This window comes from Ambystoma mexicanum, chromosome 12 (genome assembly GCF_040938575.1).
Source record: "Ambystoma mexicanum isolate Mex_15411 chromosome 12, UKY_AmexF1_1, whole genome shotgun sequence".
Lineage (NCBI taxonomy): Eukaryota > Metazoa > Chordata > Amphibia > Caudata > Ambystomatidae > Ambystoma > Ambystoma mexicanum.
In genome coordinates this window covers 1,056,556,660-1,056,576,679 of record NC_090936.1, presented here as the reverse complement: position 1 = coordinate 1,056,576,679, position 20,020 = coordinate 1,056,556,660, and the positions used below count along the sequence as shown (strand labels likewise).

The 20,020-nt window shown below is 46.0% G+C and overlaps 1 protein-coding gene across 7 annotated transcripts in view; it reads right to left on the bottom strand.

Moving 5' to 3' along the window:
* Positions 1 to 20,020, bottom strand: part of NRF1 (nuclear respiratory factor 1) — a 705,079-nt gene that overhangs the window by 52,025 nt on the left and 633,034 nt on the right. For all 7 annotated transcript variants that reach the window (XM_069629591.1, XM_069629590.1, XM_069629596.1 and 4 more), the window contains one exon: positions 17,397 to 17,447. In XM_069629591.1, the coding sequence (XP_069485692.1) occupies positions 17,397 to 17,447 (51 nt within the window). The remainder of the gene's footprint in view (positions 1 to 17,396; positions 17,448 to 20,020) is intronic.

The window sequence follows — 20,020 nt, the reverse complement described above, 5'->3', positions numbered from 1 at the left end:
AGAAAATCACTTTTAGGGTCACAAGCAGGGAGTTGAAATTGACTCTAAAAAGGTAAGCCAACGCAATTCCCAATTGAGAAAAGCACAGCTAAAAGACAATGAGGTGAGTACCCAAAGTCTAAACAGTACCTCTGGTCTGAAGAAGAGTGGTCCAGCTGAATTCTGTCTTGCTACAGCGGTGCAGACCCCGTGTTCCTGAGCCTCAGTCATGGGTACAAGAGGGAGGACGTCTGGAGGGCCCCTGCGGCGGTACTTCGGAGGTCGTCGGCAGGTACGGCTCTTTTCGGTTCAGCTGCACTTTGTGGTTTCAGCGCTTAGCTAACAGCACTGTTGCGGATCTCGTTTGGGCTTCCTTCACTCCTTGGGTCCTGCACTCTGGTGAGGTCGTCCTGCTACTGGAGGGTCCTTAGGAGACTCCTGGAGCTTCTTAGCAGGATTTCAGATGTTTTACTCGACCGCTGGCACTCGGTTCTTGCAGCAATAAAGAAGTACAGCCAGTCGGGGAAGATGGCAAAGTGGAGTTCGTCTCAGGGTTAATTGGTCTCACTCAGCTTTGCGCCCTCTGCAACTCATCCAGAACAGACCCTCAAGACTTATCCTTGGTCTCAAGCCCAGGGCCTGCATCTCTGGGGCTGGAATCCCTCCACTGGCTGCACGTGGCTGCAAGGATCAAGTTCAAGACCCTCTGCATTGTCCACAAGGCTTTCTGGGGCTAAGGACCTACCTATCTGCATTGATGCCTACATAAATACTGTCCCTCCCGAGCCCTCCGCTCATCTATCTCCAACCTTCTGCGAGTGAGCGGCTCTCCAAGCAGAGATTTGGAGGGAGATCCTTATCCTCAGTTGGGTCCTCCCTCTGGAATAGCCTCCCTGCCGCCCTCCATCTTGAGCCTGATCTCCTTAAGTTCCGGAAACTCCTTAAGAAATTCCTCTCCTCTTCCTTCTCTCTCCCTCTACCCTGCTAACCTCTCTCTCCATTCCATCTCTCTCTCTCTCTCTCTGTCTCACATCACACAGCTTGCTGACTGGCTGCCGGGTGTATCTCACAGGTGCCTGGCACATTCACCAATCCCCCCGGTCCTGCACTTGCCGCATCGCTACTGACCTTGGTCAAAGACCCATGAGAGTGGCATCTCTCAGCACTTAATCAGTTTCTGACTGACTGGGCGCACTTAGAACCCCCCCTGCACTCTTCCCCTTCCCCTCGTACCATACCTTGAAGATAGTCTATCTTCCCTGTCTCCCGTCCTTGCATGGTGACGCCTCAACGCACTTAGAAAAACTGCAGAATTGTCAGACCGATTTGCTGTTATCTACACTATTAATTGTATTATATGCACTTGCTCTGCCGGTGCAGACTTGTATCGTTCGGAATTCAAGGGCTCTGAATGACTGTTTTGTCCCCTTGTTCCCTCCCTCCTTGAGCGCTTTGAAACACTTGCCTTGTGTATACGCGCTTTACAAATAAACATTACCATGCCATACAACTAACCCAAGGGGAGAAGTCGCCCCTTCCGGAGCTTCTCTGTCGAATTGAAGGAGTTTCAGCACAGCAGCAAGGCTTCAACTGGCAATTCAAAGATCCAGGAGGATGTGGCAAGCTTTGTTCACGGTTTCTTCGTCGGGTCTTTCTCAGAGTGGTCGACTCTGCCTCTAATCCCAAAACCCTCACCTTTTACGCAGGTTTCTCCCATTCATGCACATTCATTCAAGAACAGCATAAAGTCCAGCAAGAGAACTGGGGGTCTCCAAGGTTGAAGGGAATTAGCACAGAAATGAGAATTCTCCCCAACACCTTGCTTGGGACCTTTGCGTTTGGTAAACAACATAGTTGTTCACAGAAGACACAAATGAGATTATACTAAGAAACAGAGTACAATGTGTCCCGAGAGTGGCCCGGGTTCTTTAGTCCTCTTTACCCTCACATAACTGTCCCAAAAACATACATGTGCAAATGCAGTCTCTCCTACTCCCAGTCATGTCGATCGTGCAGTCCAAAGCAGTCTCAACTCCTTCGACAATTGTTATGCTAAAGGTATTTGTATAGCGCACCGTCACCAACCGAATTGGTCCCCATGTGCTCTGGCGGATCTGTAACCAAGAAGGAGGGCAGGTAGGGTTAGTCTGGTGGAGAGGGAGTGGGAGAAGTGGTGTGCTGTCGGCGGCTTCAGTTCGGTATACACTGTGCGCTGAGATTCGGTGCAAGTATCGGACCAGGCTAGACCTTGTGTGCTGTTGGTGCTGCTTATGTGTTTGTATGTTGTTGATGCAGTGTTGTAAAGTGCGTGCGGATTGCTGGGTGAGAGATGGTTGTGTGAGTTTTGGGTGGGTATGCAGAGAGTTGAAAGTAGAGTTAGTGGGTTCTGTCAAGTCATCTAGCAGGGGCTAGTGTGGAAAAAGGGTCCCACTTACTCGGTAGAATCAGATAAAACCAAGAGTCCAGCAAAAAGTGCTGGGGGACTTGCATGCAGAAATAATTTCACTCAAAAAGGAAATCTACTCCAACAGCCAGGATGTTAACCAACGTACAGACAGCAGACAAAGAGAAACTAAGCACAGATAAAGTTGGCTAGATGGAGGCCACCAGGCAAAGTATGGGCTGCAAAAGGGAGACACGTAAGGCAGAAAGACAGAACACCACAGCAGGTAGGTGACTAGAAAAGGGACCCATCGGCGGACAGCTGAAGACATCTTATCCGGGATTATGCCCAACTTCACCCCGGTACAGGTTCTTGTAGATTCTGGTCCTGTGGCAGAGGGAGGGGGCAGGCAATTATGCACCTGGCCCAAGCACAGCTCTCCAATTTCAGGGGCTAAGCGCTGCAGACAGGTGTTAGAGGGAGTAATCCCTCAGGTGTAAATGGCTCCAAGGGAGGAGCTAGAGCAAGCCGTGAACCAGCAGTTAGCTGAGCAAAGACTTCCACCGACTAGCTCTCTCATAGACCGATCTGTTGCAATGAAGCTCAGATGTCAGGTCGCAGATAGGGAGGGCTCCGATGGGAAGGGCGCACTTTGTTTGAGTCTCTTGTGAAGCGCGGGTCAGGCAATTGCCTTTCACCTTTCAGTCCCCTTTTCCTTTATCTTCTCTCGGACACAAGTTCTTGGTGAATCAGTTTCACCAGCAACGCTTCCAGTCAACTGCCTTAAAATACCTTTGTTAAAATGAAAGAAATGGAATCAAAAAATACAATTAAGAAGGGAAAGCAGATCAGACACCTACCGATTTTCCCCTGCCAAGAGTCACTTAAATCAGGGCCATACAACCATATATAGATTAGGTGTGTAAACCTTCCTGAATAACTAAAGAAAAACATAATATCAAAGTGCAGGCAAAAAAAAAAAACGCTCCTCCATGAAAGCTCTGAAAAATGTACATTATGACTCCAACCTGAGCAAAGCACTCAGAAGGATTTCTCCTTCCCTGGGAAAATAACCCTATGGATCTAAAGCCACCAAAAAAGCTTCACACATGATTCAGATCTTGTGTGTCTAGCAGGTACGAGGTCACTCATTTGTGAGAGTGTATAGCTTCTTAAAAGTGTCAAATAAAGAAGACAGTAGTTTGAATAATCTGAAGCTGGCCACCGTGGGAGGATTTTAGGAGTGCCAACCTAATTGGCCAGGGGTTAGAAGACCCAAAATGAGGTGGAACAGAGTAGACACTAAAATTATTTCTTTTGTTGTATGTAATAATTACTTCGTAAACTTACTTTCGAATTCCAAGCCTGATGCTGGGGAATACTCAAAGCATGTGAAACTATGAAAGATCCAATGCTGGGAGTGACATTATTTTTAACAGTGCACCACGATTCCCGGTACATGGGGCACAACATTAGCTGGTCTCGCAATAGCTACCTGTCAGCCAACTGACTGCATAAGTGCAGTGGAAAAGGCTTTCACTTTTCCAATTCCATCCCAGACTTTGTACTCAGCACTCCAGATGAAAAGGCATATCTGAAACATGGAGGCGATCCCTTGCAGTATTGGGTCAAAGATTTTGGAACAGCCTCGCCACAACTCTGAAAATCAAAACTAACCCTTAAGGGGTTTACAAGGAATGTGAAACTCCGGCTCCATATTTAACTCCCATATGCACGCCTACTTTAACCAGATCACCTTCCCTCCCCAATGACTCAAATACTTGACTCTACAGCTTTTATACCAGATGACAAGCACTTTGCCCCACAGTCACATTTAGCCATTACCAGATAACCTTGAATTTGCCTCGCTTGGCAACAGAAAATATTACCCAACTTGTTCTTGCATCCACTTATTTTAGGTTTGTTGCAATATGAATAACCTGCAAGCCCCACAGTTTCTGCAACCAATGGTGCCTTAGCAACAGGATCAACCAGACTACATAACCCAATTGTCCGCTGAGATCCCTGATCCAGACAGTAACTAAGCAGGTTACTTCAGTGTTTAACCTCATCCCATGGTTCCTATTGCATGTATTTATGTCATATCTTTGTATTGTACACGATGAACCAGTTACTTACCCCTGGTAATGTTCTTTCGAATGGATGTTCCTCCCACGTATTCCTAATTTTTGATAAACATCCTTCCAGCATCTTTGGAAATACATTCTCGAAAGAGGGCCCTGTGCGGTAGCGTCAATTACTCGATGTCCCACGAGGGCCCTCGTCCGACCGTCATCATCTGCAGTATATGTAGCACGCACAAGGCCCGTTGGCTTCAGTTCTGTTTTTCAATGTTTAGAGGAATTCCTAATGACCTCTTTAGAAGACTCCGAGAGTGTAGAGTGTAAAACACGTACATTCTGCAGTGGGGAAGGTTGGGAGGGGCGATGAGGAATATGTGGGAGGCACACCCAATCGGAAAAAAAACTTTACCAGGGGTAAGTAACTTGTTCTTTGAATTGATTGTTTCCTCTCACGTATTCCTCATCTTTTGATAGCCTCCCAAAGCAGTAACAGTGTTGGAGCTGGGAAAAGAATTTAGATATGTCCCTAGCAGTTATCATGGACAGAGTGCAAGACAGCTTTCCCAAAAGCTCCCTCTTGAGTAGAAGAAGCCAAGTGGCTGCCACACAAATGTCTTTAATTGGTACTTCTCTATGAAGAGCGTAAGAAGTACCCATGCCCATGGTTAAGTGAGCTCTTAGACCCTTTGGGGGATCTTTACCAGCCAATCGAAAGCATTCTTGGATAGCCAGAATAATCCATCTGGATAGAGTCTGCTTTGTTATTGCTAAACCCAATTTATGACCTGTATATCCGATAAATAATTGGTTGTCCTGGCGAATTTTTGACATTCGTGAGATATTAAAACTGAGAGCCCTCCTGGGTTCTAGTATATGTAACCTCTCCTCTTTTCCAGGATGAGTAGGTGGATAGAAAGTTGGTAAAACTATCTTTTGGGACAAATGGAAATCAGAGACTAGTTTTGGCAGAAACAAAGGTTTTACTTTAAGAATCACCTTATCCTTATAGAAGACCAATATATGGAGGATTACAAGACAGCGCTTGCAATTCGCTCACCCTGCGGGCTGATGTGATTGAGACTAGCAAAATCGATTTTAGTTTTAATAGTCTTAATGGACATGAATGCATGGGTTCAGAAGGGATGCATGTTAAGAATTTTAATACAAGACTTAAATCCCAAACAGGGACCTGAAAGGGAGTTTATGGGAAACACATTAGTGAGGCCTTTAAGAAATGGAATGATTAAAGGCACTTTAAAGTATAAGGTTTCTTCTGATGAGCATTTGAAAATCGAAAGCGGTGCCAGGTAACCCTTTATTGTTCTGATGTGGAGCCCCAGATTTGCCAATTGAAGTAGAAAGGATAACACTGTAGGCGTATCGCACTGAAACTAATCGACATTCTTATCCCTACACAGCTGCTCAACTTGTTCCAACGACAGAGGTATAAGGATTTAGTTGCTGGCATTCTGGCTGAAAGCAAAATTTCCATTACGTTGTCTGGGAGGTCCCAATCCTTATATCTCAGCCTCTCAGAAAACATGCCTGAAGGCGGAGTGTTTTGGCCTCTGGATGGAGAGCTCGAGATATATATTATATGACATGCATTACTTACTGTAAAAGCCTTTCTGATGGTTGTATCTGCTTAGATTCACATGCTGTGCATATAGTCAGACATCGAGTGGTAATCGCAGAGATTTGCATCTTGTCTTTCGAGAATCGAAAGCGGACATCAACATGGGCGTGCCTGTAACACTATCCCTAACGTGATGTGTAGTTACCCAAAATCCCTCATGCATCGAGGTCCCTCCGATTGTACTTTTTTGCTGCTGTGAGGGAGCCTTATGACCATAATGAGTGAGTACAGAAAAGAGAAGCAGTAGATGACTATGTTCCTTCCATCCTAGTGGGGAGGCAGGGTGGGCGCATGTGAATCTAAGCAGATACTGTGAAAGCATTTCTGATGGTTGTAAGTAATGTAGGTCTTCTGATGCTTGTAAATCTGCTTAGAATCACATGCTGTGCATAGACTAGCGAGCGGTACCCAGAGTTGGAGGTGGGTTGTGAGAAGGAACAGTAGTGAAAAGATGTCTTAGTACTCCTTGTACCACCCGAGAATCAGACCTAGAGTGAATGTCTAGGCAATAGTGTTTTCTAAAGGTGTGTACAGAACTCCAGGTTGCCGTTTTGCAAATGGACTCTAGGGGAACATTTGCAATGAATGCTATGGAAGCCCCCATGCCTCGAGTAGAGTGTGCTCTAGGCTTGAAGGGCAGTTTTCTCTTAGAAAGTGTAGCAGAGCGTGATGCATTTGACAATCCACCTTGAGATAGTAGATTTGGAGACAGGGTCTCCCTCTCTTCCCGCTGCCACTGAAATGAAAAACTGGTTTGTCTTTCTTAGTGGCCGAGTTCTTTCCAGGTAAAACATGACTGCCCTGCGTACATCTAGTATGTGCAGGCTTCTTTCCACCATGTTGGAGAGGTTCTGGAAAAAGGTTGGCAGTTCTATGGACTGGTTCACATGGAACTTTGAAATAAATTTAGGCGCAAACCTAGGGTGAGTGCGCAGAACCACCTTATCTCTGAACTGTAACAAAGGGGTCTAGAACTGAGAGGGCCTGTAGTTCACCAACTCTTCTTATGGAAGTGATAGCTATTAAGAAGGTGGTCTTGTAGGTAAGATCCTTAAGACTTGCTCTATGCATGGGCTCGAAAGGAGACCGCATAAGTCTAGTCAATATTACATTTAGGTCCCATCCGGGAGAAAGGTTAGAAATGGGGAGGGGCGGCTGGGGGTTGAATCCTTTTTACTCCTTCCATGAAAGCCTTAATAACTGGTATCGTCTACCACGACACCTTCTGTTGTGACGTAGTGTAGGCTGAGCGAGCAGCTAAGTGACCCTTTAGTGAGTTAAAAACCGGGCCCGAGTCTAGTAAGTGAGTCGGGTACAATACAATGTGGGAAGGAGAGCAGTCAATGGGATTGATGCTCTTGGAATTGCAACAGATGACAAAGCGCTTCCACTTCCTGGAGTAGCAATATCAGGTGTTCGGTTTCCTTGCCTCTCTAAGTATGTCCATGCATCTCTGAGGGAGTAGGAGGTGCCCGAACTCGATGACCTCAGGAACCAGGCCGCTAAATTCAGAGTTTGCAGGCACGGGTGAAGTGTTTCTCCCCGGTCCTGAGATAACATGTTGTATGCACAAGGTAGTTTCACAGGGGGTATGGGGGGGGGGGGGGTGAGAGGGGAGACATCTCCAATAGGTGAGCGAACCAAGGCTGGCAGGCCCACATTGGGGCCACCAATATCATAGTGAATAGTTCCTGGTGCATCTTGTGCACAATCTTGTTGAGTAGGGAATTGGGAAAAAGTATAAACAAATTTCCCTGACCATGTGATCCAGAGACCGTTCCCCTTGGAAGGGTTCTGAGGGCACCTGGAGGCGTAATCTTGGCACTGAGCGTTATCCAGAGTTGCGAACAGGTCGATCTCTGGGATGCCCCATTCTGAGAAAAAGTTGGAGACGATGTCTTCATGTAATTGCCATTCGTACTCCATGGGTAGTGGGAAATCTCTGCTGAGTATGTCTGCCAGAAGATTGAGTTCCCCTGGAACATGTAACAGCAGGAACATGTGTTTGAGAGCCCCTATCCCAATGTTCTGGGACAGTTTGGACAGCCCTAGAGAGGGAGTGCCCCCTTGTTTGTTCTGATAGTACATGGCCATGGTGCTGTCTGTGAGGATCAGGACTGTCTTTCCCTGCAGCTGTGTCTGAAAGGCTTTCAGTGTTTTGAACACTGCTAACAGCTCCAAAAGATGTGTGGTTGGATGCTACTCCTGGGGACCAAATGCTGTGCGCCGTCTTCTGAAGCAGGTGAGCCCCCCATCCCGTGAGATGCGTCTGTTGCGAGAGTGGCTTCTACTACAGGGGTGGTGAAGGACTTTCCCATCAATAGGTTTCCCTCGACCACCACTGCAGAGAGAACGAGGGCTGGCAAGACAACCACTAGATCACCACATTGTCCACTGGCCTGACACCACTGGCTGTTGAGCCACTCTTGCATTGGACGCATGCGCAACCACATGTGAGGAACCAAGTAAATGCAGGACGCCATCGTACCTAACACCGTCACCTCCCAACTGGCTATATATTGAGATATTTGAAACATGTTTTGGACCCTCTCGTTGGAGGGGAAGACGAGGATGTCCTTTGTTCGAATTAGAGCCCCTAGGAACTGCTTGACATGACTGGGGTCTACGCTGAATTTCTTCTCGATGGAGAATCCCAGGCTGGATAAGAGGTCTATCGTCTTGAGTGTTTAACAGGCATGTTCCGTAGGAATCCCCTGTTATGAGCCAGTCGTCGAGGTAAGGATAAAGTGGGATGGATCGCCTGCGCAGGTGTGCTGCTGCCACTGCCAGTATCTTTGTAAATACCCTTGGTGCTGAGGCAATGCCGAAGGGTAGTACTTTGCACTGATAGTGTGTGTTCTCGATCATGAATCTGAGGTATTTTCTGTGCGCTGGCAACATTGAAATATGAAAGTATGCATCTTTCATGTCCAATGTTGCCATGTAATCCCCCTCTGTAAGCAGGGGAATTACTTCCTGCAGAGTGACCATACGAAACTTTTGAGGTTTGACAAATTTGTTCGCGGGGGTGCAAATCTAGCACAGGGTGAGATCCTTTTTGGGTACAAGGAAGTACACTGAATAAATACCCTTGTTTATCTGTAGAAGAGGTACGACTTCTATGGCGCCCTTTTCCTGCAGGATCTTGACCTGCTGCAGCAGGGTGCGCAGGTGGTCCGGCGTCAGGCGTCTTGATCATGGAGGTCTGAATTGGGGGGTCTGGCAGAATTATATGCAGTACCCGTGGGCGACGGTCTCGAGTACCCACTGGTCTGTTATCCCCTCCCAAGCTTGAAGAAATTATGGGTATCCCTACATATTATCCCAACCAAAAATATTGGCGTACATATGGTCGTTTGTCTCGCAATAGGCAATATTTTTGGGGGGGATAATGTGTGAGCAGGGGTTGCGGGGGTGTCCCCCGCACATTTAAAAATAATCCAGGGGTGTCCCCGCAGGGTCCATGGATCAATATCACTGCAAAAATATGGTGATATTTTTGTATCGCGTTATTTTAGCGGGGCTATTAACACATGGAACCAAATGATGTTAGACTACCCTGACCGGGGAGGGGACCCGGATCTGCTGGTCATTTAGGACTGTAGGCTGCGGAGCCTGTAAGGGTGGAATTTCAGCCCCTTCCTTTTCCACGTTGTTGACCTCTTGGGGGACACAGGGTGGCATAGCTGGTTCCCTAAGGCAAGGACCAGTTATTGGCAGAGCAATATTAGTTGTGAGGTGAGCGATATTGGCCACGAAAGGAACGTCGAGAACCACCCCATCTTCTTTGGGAAGGCTTCTGGGAGATTTGATCCAGGGTCTTGAGGGTGTCGTGTTCCTTAGCTGTTTCAAGTGCCTCGTCAACGGCTTTCCCGAATAAGCTGGTCTCCTCCACCGGCTTATTTATCAATGAAGCTTGGGTTTCTGGTTTGAAACCAGTTTCGTTACCAGGCGTGCCTCTTCAGGAGGGTACCTTGTGCCAAGGCGCATCCAAAGTATTCTTTAGAATACTGTGACTAACCGGTTTGCCCACAGCTACAAAGGAAAGCAGGTGAGCCCGCAACGGCTCAGGGACCGCTTGAAAGCACTTTTGTAGCATATTCCATTGTACGTCTGAATAGCTAGCCAACAATGTGGTGTTAGCTATGCAAGTGGAAAATGTTGTGGCCATTGTGACTCTTTTACCCAGTGCGTATAACCTTTTGCACTCCTTGTCAGGGGGTGCTTCCCCCGTGGACAGTGGTATCCCCACCCTCTTCATGGTTGTAATTACCACTAAGGAATCTGGAGTAGCATCTCCCCTGATGTAGAAAGGATCAGAAGGGGAAGGGTGAAACAGTTTTTCGACTCTGGGATTGACAGCCCTGGTTTGGGAGAGTGTCAACAATGAAGGAGCCAAGAGTTTTTGGTAGAATTCCGCAATGGAATAGTCTGGCTGGCAGGTGGCATTTCTTTTAGGATGTCCTCGAGAAAATCAGCCTCTGGCACAGCTTCCCGAGTGGCAATCTGGAAATGTTCCCCTGCCCTCCTTAAGATAGCATTAAACGCCATCTGTTGTAAACTGGAGAGGCCTGTCGAGCAGGTGTGGGGGGGGGGGGGGGAATCCATGCACAGAGCGTCAGGTTCCAGTGCTGAGGTAGGTGATGCCCAAGGCTGAAGGTCGACTGGCCGGTCGTGGTAGTCTTCCCAACCCTCTGTGGAGTCAATGGGATCATCCACAGGATCCCCAAAGGGGTATTAATCTTGAATGAATTGGTCCAGAGGGATCTCATCTTCAGTGAGGTCATAAGTCTTCATCTCCTGAGAGTAATCCAGGGTCTTTTGAAATTTTGCTACAGGAGTAAAAGGCCTCTCCTCTCGAGACCTTTTGGGTGTGAACTTCTCTGAGAATTCCACAAATCTCTCTAACCTATTCATAAACCCCTCAAACTTCTCCCTGGTCTATAATGAGGAACCAGAGGAGTCTAGGGGTGGAAAAGGCTCCTCTAGCTGATCATCTTCTCTAGAACGCCGAGATCTTTCCTTTAACGTCGAAGAAAGAGCCACGGGGCTCTCTGAAAAGTCTTTGAGGTTCCTGTGGTTGTGGCGTGTCTTCGGATGCGTCCTTAGGGCTATCTTTAGATTTTGACGAGTCCTTAGGCCTGTCTTTAGGTTTCAACAAGTCCTTCGACAGTTCTCCTTGATTTGCCACCGAAACGATCTTAGCGATGCTTTCGGTAATACTTGGTGTCACAGGAAAATGTTTGGACTGGGCCGGCAGCTGTGTGGTTGTTTTCTGCGTAACTGGGGCTTTGTGCGGCGCCTTCTTCTGATGCGTCTCGGCAGTCGCATGATCATTGGTGGTAGAGCCTTTTGATTTAGACTGCCCGGACGCATGCCGCACCTGCGGTTGCGGGGAGCGCTGCCTATCATAAGGATCGGCGGGCACTGCCCAACTATCCGGTGTGCCCGTTGGCGCTCAGGAATGCATCAACTGTTTCGGCGAAGACAAACCGGGGGTTGTGCGTTTAGTGTGGGAAGAATGTGCGTCCTTGTCGCCGGGATGTACAGTCCCCATAGCAGGACTCACGTCATCCCTATTGGGGCCGGGGACAGACACGAAGCGAGGGCGCTCCGTCGTGAGGCCAATGGCCTTCGAATTGGAGCCCTGGTCATCACTATGCCCTTCATCACACTCAGCGGCTGCAGGGAACTACTCTTGGCCTACAACATTCTGTATGTCGCCCACTACTTAACACGGCGCTCCTTAAGGGTCTTGGGATCCAGGAGCTTACAAGCCGCCTCGTTGTGTTTGAGGGGGAAGACGCCTATTACACTTAAGGTGTTTGTCTTTCCACAGGATTTTTGCCTTGCACGAAAGACAAAATCTCAATTGAGCCCTGTCCATAGCACAGGAATAACAGTGACAATATGACCAAGGGTACAAAGAGGAAAGGGAAAGGCATTCTTAAAAAGGAAATGTCCACCCCAACCCCACTCTCCCTACTGTGTAGGCCGGCCAAAAGGCCCGGCCACGTGGTCGGCGGTGCTGACCGGATCAACAGCCATCGAAGGTCTGTAGTAGCAGGCTTCGGCAGAGGTCAGGAAACAGCTGTCGAGGAAAGGTACGGTAATGAGAAGATAAAACGACCAAAGGTCGGTAAATATAACAATATTGCAATGTCTCTTGAAGAGCTTCGAATTAGGCGACTAGAAAACGGGGACTCTGATGGAGACCAACGACCGCTGATTGTCAGATCATTGGTGTGGGCTCCCCACTCCATGAGTAAGGTGTCCGTCACTACTGTCCTCTTCGCCATGGATGCCAAAAGGGTGCTCCCTTTAGAATATTGTTCTTGCAGGCCCACCACAGGAGGTCCCTGTGCTACTCTTCTCGGAACATGAAGAAGGTCCGACATCTTGCCTGTGAATTTGGACCATTGAGCCCTGAGAGCCCATTGCAGGGATCTCATTCTCAGATAAGCCTCTGGCACCAGAAAAATGTAGGATGCCATGAGGCCAAGCAACCTCAGAAAATCGAAGGCCGGAAGATACGGGCACCCTGAAATGTGGTGACCATCTGCAGAATGTGATGAGCCCTCGGTGGTGAGGCTTTTCCCTGAGGAGACATCCAGGTCTGCTCCGATAAATTTGAATTTTTGAGATGGTATCATGTTTGACTTCTTGTAATTGAGGGAGAAGCTAAGTTTGTCGAGAAAGTGGTAAGTCACGCTGAGATGATCCAGGGTCTGTTCGGAAGAATGAGTCCTGATCAGCCAATCGTCCCAGGAGGGCTAGACGTGAATTCCCCCCTCACCTTAGACTCGCTGCCACAACCACCATTAACTTGGTAAAAACCCTTGGGCGGAGGTTATCCCAAATAGCAGAACACGAAATTGATTATGAGAACCGCCAATTGCAAACCTCAGTTACCATCTGTGCTTGTGACGGATAGGCACATGAAAGTAAGCATCCTGAAGGTCCAACGATACCATCCAGTCTGGAGGCCTGAAGTATCTGAGAAAAGGGTAACCATCCTGAACTTGTCCTTCCTGAGGAACTTTTTCAAGTTTCTTAAGTCCAACAAGGGTCTCTATCCTCTCCTTTTTTGGGATTAGTAAATTCGGGAAGTACCAACCCTTGTTCCTCTCTGCAGCGGTACGGTTTCTATGGCACCTTTCTCTAGCAGGGTCAAAATTTCCTGCATAAGGAGCGGATCTGGAATTTTCAATGAGCTGTTGCCCAGTGGATGATCCGTAAGCCTTTTTAGAAAAGGAAGGCAGTAACCATGGTTTCCAGTGCCCAAGCATCTGAAGTAATGTCTCGCCATTCTTTCAGATGCTGGGAGAGCCTGCCTCGCACTGGGGTCTTGTGGATTAAGGCTTCAGAGAGGTTTCGAAGCAGCTGAGGGGTAATCTTCTTTGTCCTCTATGACTGGCTTGTCCTCTCCCTCTTCCAACTGAGTAGAAACGAAAGGACTTACCCCTCCAAGATGATGCACCAGAGTAGGAGTGCCGAGGCCGTCTAATGGCAGGGCACTAAGAGATTTAGGCACCGCTTTTGAGGTCTAACTTTTCTAGACTTTCATCATCCTTGCTACCAAACAGCCTTGAGTCGTCAAAAGACAGAGGCATCTCGATTGCACATCCGGTGCAAATCCAGACTTCCTCAACCACGCAAATCTGTTTAGCACGTTACTAGTCGCCATGGATCTACTAATCTGCAGTATCCAGACTTGACTGGAGGCACTCGCACATTGCCTCCTTACCATCCTTGATAGTCAGGAAGGCGTCTCCATCTTCCCCTTCGGGGATGTGGTCAGCCGCCATTGCTTCTGGCAATCCCACAGGCTGTCACATTTAGACAGGGCACACGTGCTATTTCCAGATATTAAAGCCATGCTACTGGCAGTCAACTTTCCGCGCCCAAGTGTCCACCCATTTATCATCCCCGTCTGTAGGAATGGTAGGGTAAGCAGATTGTTTTGTGGACGTGGCCGCCTGCATTACTAAACTTTCCAGAATCGGATGCTTGGTTAAATAATCCGGGTCACTGCTGGATGGCCTCTATTTTAGGCACAGTTCTTATTAACTGCAGAATTAGAATCTAGGGTTTCCGACTTTGTAGTAACCCTTTTTTGTAAAGCCAAATGGAAGGGCAAAATGGAACTCTGTGGACCTTGGTCTAATATGTCTGAAGTAATCTTGTTGAAAAGGAGGATCAGGTCTACTCCATCCCAAAAATTCCACTACTTTGCTCATCAAAAGTCTGTATGAGCTATCAGCGTGATCTGCAGGATCTGGCTTCCCACATTCCAGCTCAGGCGATGCATCTACACCACTGGCTGATTGTAGATTTTCATACATGTCTTGAAGCCTAGATTCCTCTGAAATAAATGCATCTGGCCCATTGGGGGTGCCATATTGAAGGCCAAAAGGCACTGGATCATCGTCAGATGGCTCATGTTCTTCATAAATTGAAGAAAGAGATTTGAGGAAATCGTTTTGTGGCAGAGGTTTATAAGATTTTTCATGTGTTCTCAATGGCGCCGAAAATGTCTGAGCAGGCTTCGAGGCCAATGGCGTTGAAGCCTTTGACTTGGGCGTTGATGGCTTCGATTTGGGTGTCGAAGGTTGCGACGTCGAGGAAACTGATTTTGCCAAAGTTGTCTTCGACAAAGCCCTCGTAGGGCTGGACTCTCGACTTGTCGAGGTCCTTGATGCTTTTTCATTCTTTCGATGTCTCAAAGATTCTCGATCGATAGGCTTGCGTTCCGGACTCAAGGGTGCACAGGTGTTTGCCTTCGACTATCCTTTGTCGTTTTTTTGCAGAGCGACCAGGACATGGTTTTTCTTCCGTTGTTTCGAGGGAGCAGGCGCTGCTTCTCTCTCAAAGATTTTCATCATTTCTCTCCGCAACTCTTCTGACTCCCCAGCAAAATGGGACTTCGTTGGACATGTGATTCTCTCGGGTGAGGAGTCACTCGAGGTAGGAGACCTATGACGTCTTTTCTTCGACTTCTTGGAGGAAGATGAAGTATGACGCAAACAACTTCTTGATCAAGATTTCTTCTAACTTTTTTCGACGAGGAGAGAATCTCGCCTTATAGGAAGGGCGTTTTTTTGGAACAGAAAGGGGGATTTAGGAATTCTACCCACCGCTAATTTACCTCTACGCTCTCTCAGAGCCTTGTCAGTCATCGCCTGACAGGAATTACACTCCTTCATACAATGCTCAAAGCTGAGGCCCCACAGGCAAACGCGGTAGGGGTCGGTGATGGACATCTTCGGCCCACAATCCTGACATTTCTTAAAACCTGTCTTGGGCATACATGGAGTCGAAGACGATTGCTTGAAAGAACCAAAGCGCGCCGTAATTTCTTGAAGTGAAAGCTGTGTTGGAAAAACGAAACTGAAGCCAACGGGTGCTGTGTGTGCTACATATACTGCAGATAACGTTGACGGTCAGACGGAGGCCCTCGAGGGACATCGAGTCAGACACGAACGCACATCGCCCTCCGTCTAGAAATTTATTTTCCAGCAGCTGAAACTGGAAGGTTATTTATCAAAAGAGGAGGAATACATGGGAGGACAATCAATTTGAAGTCTTGATTTGTTTTTCCCCAGGTGCTTTGAAGGGGTACACCCACAAGTTAGTGCATTATACAACTAAAAAATAAAATATCCACACTTGTACCTTTTCATTAAACAGGGAATATCTCCGCAAAAAAATAAGCAGGCCTTTTGTCTGACTGAAGACTCAAGCTGCTGAAACAACTTGGTGAAAACGTGCCTGAATTTTATTACGGACTCTTCATTCTTTGAAAATTAAAGAGGACAAGGTCTTCTTGTTTGGTGGGTTCCAGTTGTTTATTCATCCGTACAACCACACAGGATGTCCACATTCCAAATGAAAGACTGCACTTGTCGGCATGAAATCATCTTTTTTCCCTGAGCACTGAAGTATTTATATTTGCAGGTGTTTGAGCAAGGAGGCAGTCCTTGTCCTTGCAATGCTCAACTGATGCCTCTAATCGATGTGTCTTATGTCAACACCATTGTCTTTAAGTAGTCCAGTTCGCAACTTGGTTCACTGACTTGGATACCCAAGTTCCATCTTCTTCGATGATCTTTTTGTGTATAACACTATCAGAGGCTTATCTAACATATCATTAGATCACGTGCATTTTTCTCTCAAACTAAATCCCTTGTGTAAAAGAAATATTCAAGAGTTGTTCAGTTTGAGAACCGATGATGAATCCTTGAAATACCAATAACTGGTAATTTTTGGTAGACCGTGCTTATTTTGAAAAAGCCTAAGTAAAATGATGATTGTAGAAACATGTTTTTATCTAGTGAATTGCTCAACTGAAATGCTGCAAACTTAATGGAACTCAATTTATCATCATCAAAAGGATACTCAGTCAGCTCTTCTGGGGTATCAAACTCGTGAAGTACAGGCTTGACCAATGTGAGAGGCAAGTGCTTAACCAGTGAGCCATATAACCTATGTAACGTGGGACCTCTGAATAATCAAAAACTAGTCAGAGGTACACAGTAATTTACATTCAGCAAATGCCTCATCATGAATGGCCATACAAAATGTGCAGTCTGCAGAGTCACAATTTCAATAATCAATTAGTGCTTCACAAGATTTACAACAAAAACAAAATGAAGAATGAGGCATACTTCAAACTAGACAAGACAATAAGAGTGGGCTACTGGCAGCTTTCACCTTTGTGTCTACTGGAGAGGGTTCCTTCAAACAAATATCTTATTTTGGAGTATACACACAGCCTCATGCAGTTTTTCAAACATTAAATCAACATCACATTTTACAAGTTACTTTTAGAAGATGTTTCAGACAAAAAAAGCAGTGTCCACCAATCAACCCCAGCATGGCTTTCCTACATTTCTTCCCCACTGAGCCTTTGCGTTAAAACTTAACAGAAAAGGTAACTATTTAGGAACCTTCTGTAGCAAAAGAGCTTTATGCTAGAACCATAAAGAGCATATTAACACCAGCACCTAGCTAACTTCCCTGCGTGTGTTGCGTCTATTTTTTAAAGCATTGTGCTTTGTACCTGGAGCCCACCAAGGCAGAGATCAAGCTTAAGACTGGCAAATTTCAGACACATTTTTGTATTGACAGTAAGGCTGCCAAGAACCATGAAGCTCCTTCAGCATTTTAGCAGCCAAAGCGTGAAACAAGCTTGATTGATTAGCACTTAATTTATCCAAGAGCCTTGAACAGCTCACTTTTACTAGAACTTAAAAAGCATGGTGACAACCCAGAATAGAACAAATACCATCATTAGGCAAGTAAATGTACCTACCATCTTTGCAGACAAGAAGATTAGTGCCCGATACAGTACGACCAGGATAACCTGAAACAAAATAAAAATCCAATTACAAAAATGACAATCATACGAAGCAGGTTCTCCTGCCAGACAGAAAGAAAAAAAGAGTTGGAATGAGGTTGGTCAGTGATGAATTTACAAATGTATGCGGAAGGCAACTTAATAATGAAATGTTCATCATCAACAACTTAGACATATAGGTAGTTATATCGATGAGTGGTTATCATGCTGAAGCTTGACATCAAAGTAAACAAACACTGGCTCAGTTGCCACATAGTGATATGCTTCCCTATATAGCAACAGATTGGTTAGGCTGAGAGAACACAAAACGAATCTAACACATTCAAGTAGATAGCACTGAAATCACTATCAATTGCAGATGTCATCATATGAAGCTTCTTGGGCAGTGAATTGCACAGAAAATGACTGATCAGTTTCTGCATTTAAAGAAACCAGTATCCTTAAGCTTGGGCATAGTTAAAGCATGTGATGTCACAGTAAGAACCAGTCTGGTGTAGTCAGAACCACAGAGTATTAAAAGACTATAATTACCAAATTAGTGGAACTGTACATTGGCTATGCTGGCACGAATAAGTGCCGCTACCAGTGAATTGCAAACTCCCTGCATTGTCCAGAAATTACATTTTAACCTCAGGCTAACAATATGCTCTGTTAAGATAAGGCTATAGCCACAAATAATTCCAGATTCAAGTTGAGGTCGGTCTTCCAATGGCATTTCCAGCCTTAAAGTGACCGACAAGATAATGCAGGATATGTAGAATGCCACACAGAGTCTGAGGACCCCAACAAGTATGAAATTACAATGGCTGGTAGGAGTATAAATACATAGGTTTGCTGGAAGGAGGGTTTTAGTAGTTCTGGGTAACTGATCTATTGAAGATTTGAGGGCAGGGCATTCCAGGGTAAAGGCTGACAAATGGTGCGCATCAATAATTGTTTTTAAGTGATATCAGCTGCCTTTCATGGACACATTTAAAGCGGTGTTTGGTCCTGCAATGAGCCTCTTAACTGAAATGTGCTCTAGCACCTTGAAGCGTCTTTTGTGCTAGATGGAATTCTAGTAATGATCTCAGAACAAATAATCGGACAGACTCCAATAATATGGAAAAGTACTACTTTATTATCAATTCAATAAAGCAGGGTAACTGGCAGATATCGGATTGATGCATGCACTCTCACAAACTTGATTGTGTCTCTTCTAGGACGTCACTCTACGTGGCAAGATTCAAAACCTATCAAGGGAAGGGATTGGTGAAGGGAACATATCTACTAATAGAACATAACGATTAGTGCATCATTGGCTACCCCTTGTCTGTAGGGCACGCCTTGAACGACCTCTAAATACATATAGTACTGATTATAGTGGACATAACAGTGGATTGGCTTCTGCAACATTGTATGTTAGGTTGTTCCCCCAACCCCACTGATTGGTAAGCATACTATCCAAACCTTGGACTTTTGGCTCTTTTAGCAGAACATACGTGAAACAAAATCTAGGTGTTTGAATCCCATCGGACTACTCCCTATTTTCCCAATTAGTCCATCATCTCTCATTGGTAGGTCATCAGCCAAAGTCTTCCTTTTGTAGTTGACCTTGTGTCTGCTCACTGTCCTGGAACAGTCATGGGAGTGTGAGCACACCACTATCTTAGCTTAAGGCTCTAATGAACAGCCATTGTTTTTGACTTCTGAGTCCCATGTGAAAAGACCATGAATATGTCCTGTTCAGCCTTCCATTTACTGCTATTTGATTCAACTATGCAAGGTGCTGTTGCTCCTCTTGGCCTCTGGAGACTTACTCCATCTCATATGAACTTTGTACACTTTTAATTGACTAGCAGTTTGGCTCTTAGATGTTTTCGCCTTCCTCCATCTATGAAGAATGTCCCACATTCAGAGCTTATCCATGTACCCCTTTTGTGCTCTGTGCTTATCCTTTGAAAATAGCATTGTTAACTTGTGGCAACCTTGAATCAACATCAGCATTGCACACAAAGCTGTTTTCCTGCATCTCCTGAGCCTACAGCCTCGGGCTGTCTGTGAGGTAGCTTGGTTAAATTCAACGTGAGCCAGCATCCATTTTTCTAATGTGGCTGTCTTTGCTACGTTATATATTCCTCTTTAGCACATTTTTATACATTTTCTTTCTACCCTGCGTCACTGCGTATTTACAGTTATTGGTCAGTAAGTTACTTCATCTTCTTTAGATCCATGATTACTTTAGCTTTAGGTACATGTTAGTCTTGGTGCTTAAGTTACATCATTACTTCCAAGTATTTTCATACCGTGTCAGCAAAGGTTCACATATCTTCTTCATAACATCACTTTGTCTTCATCAGATTTCATTTTAACATCCGTCCATAATATTCATTGATGCATTCTGACATCTTTGCAGGCAACATCCTTCCATGTAACATTCTTCCATGCAACATCCTCCCATACTTTCAGTGCCAGGGTACATTCTGTATGGCGGTCATGTCTCACATACACTCGATGCTGTATAGGAATGAAGCAGGGGGTCCCATCTATGGCTTTTCGCAGACTGTTCCAATATGATGGTGGTGAGGGGGCAGGAACTG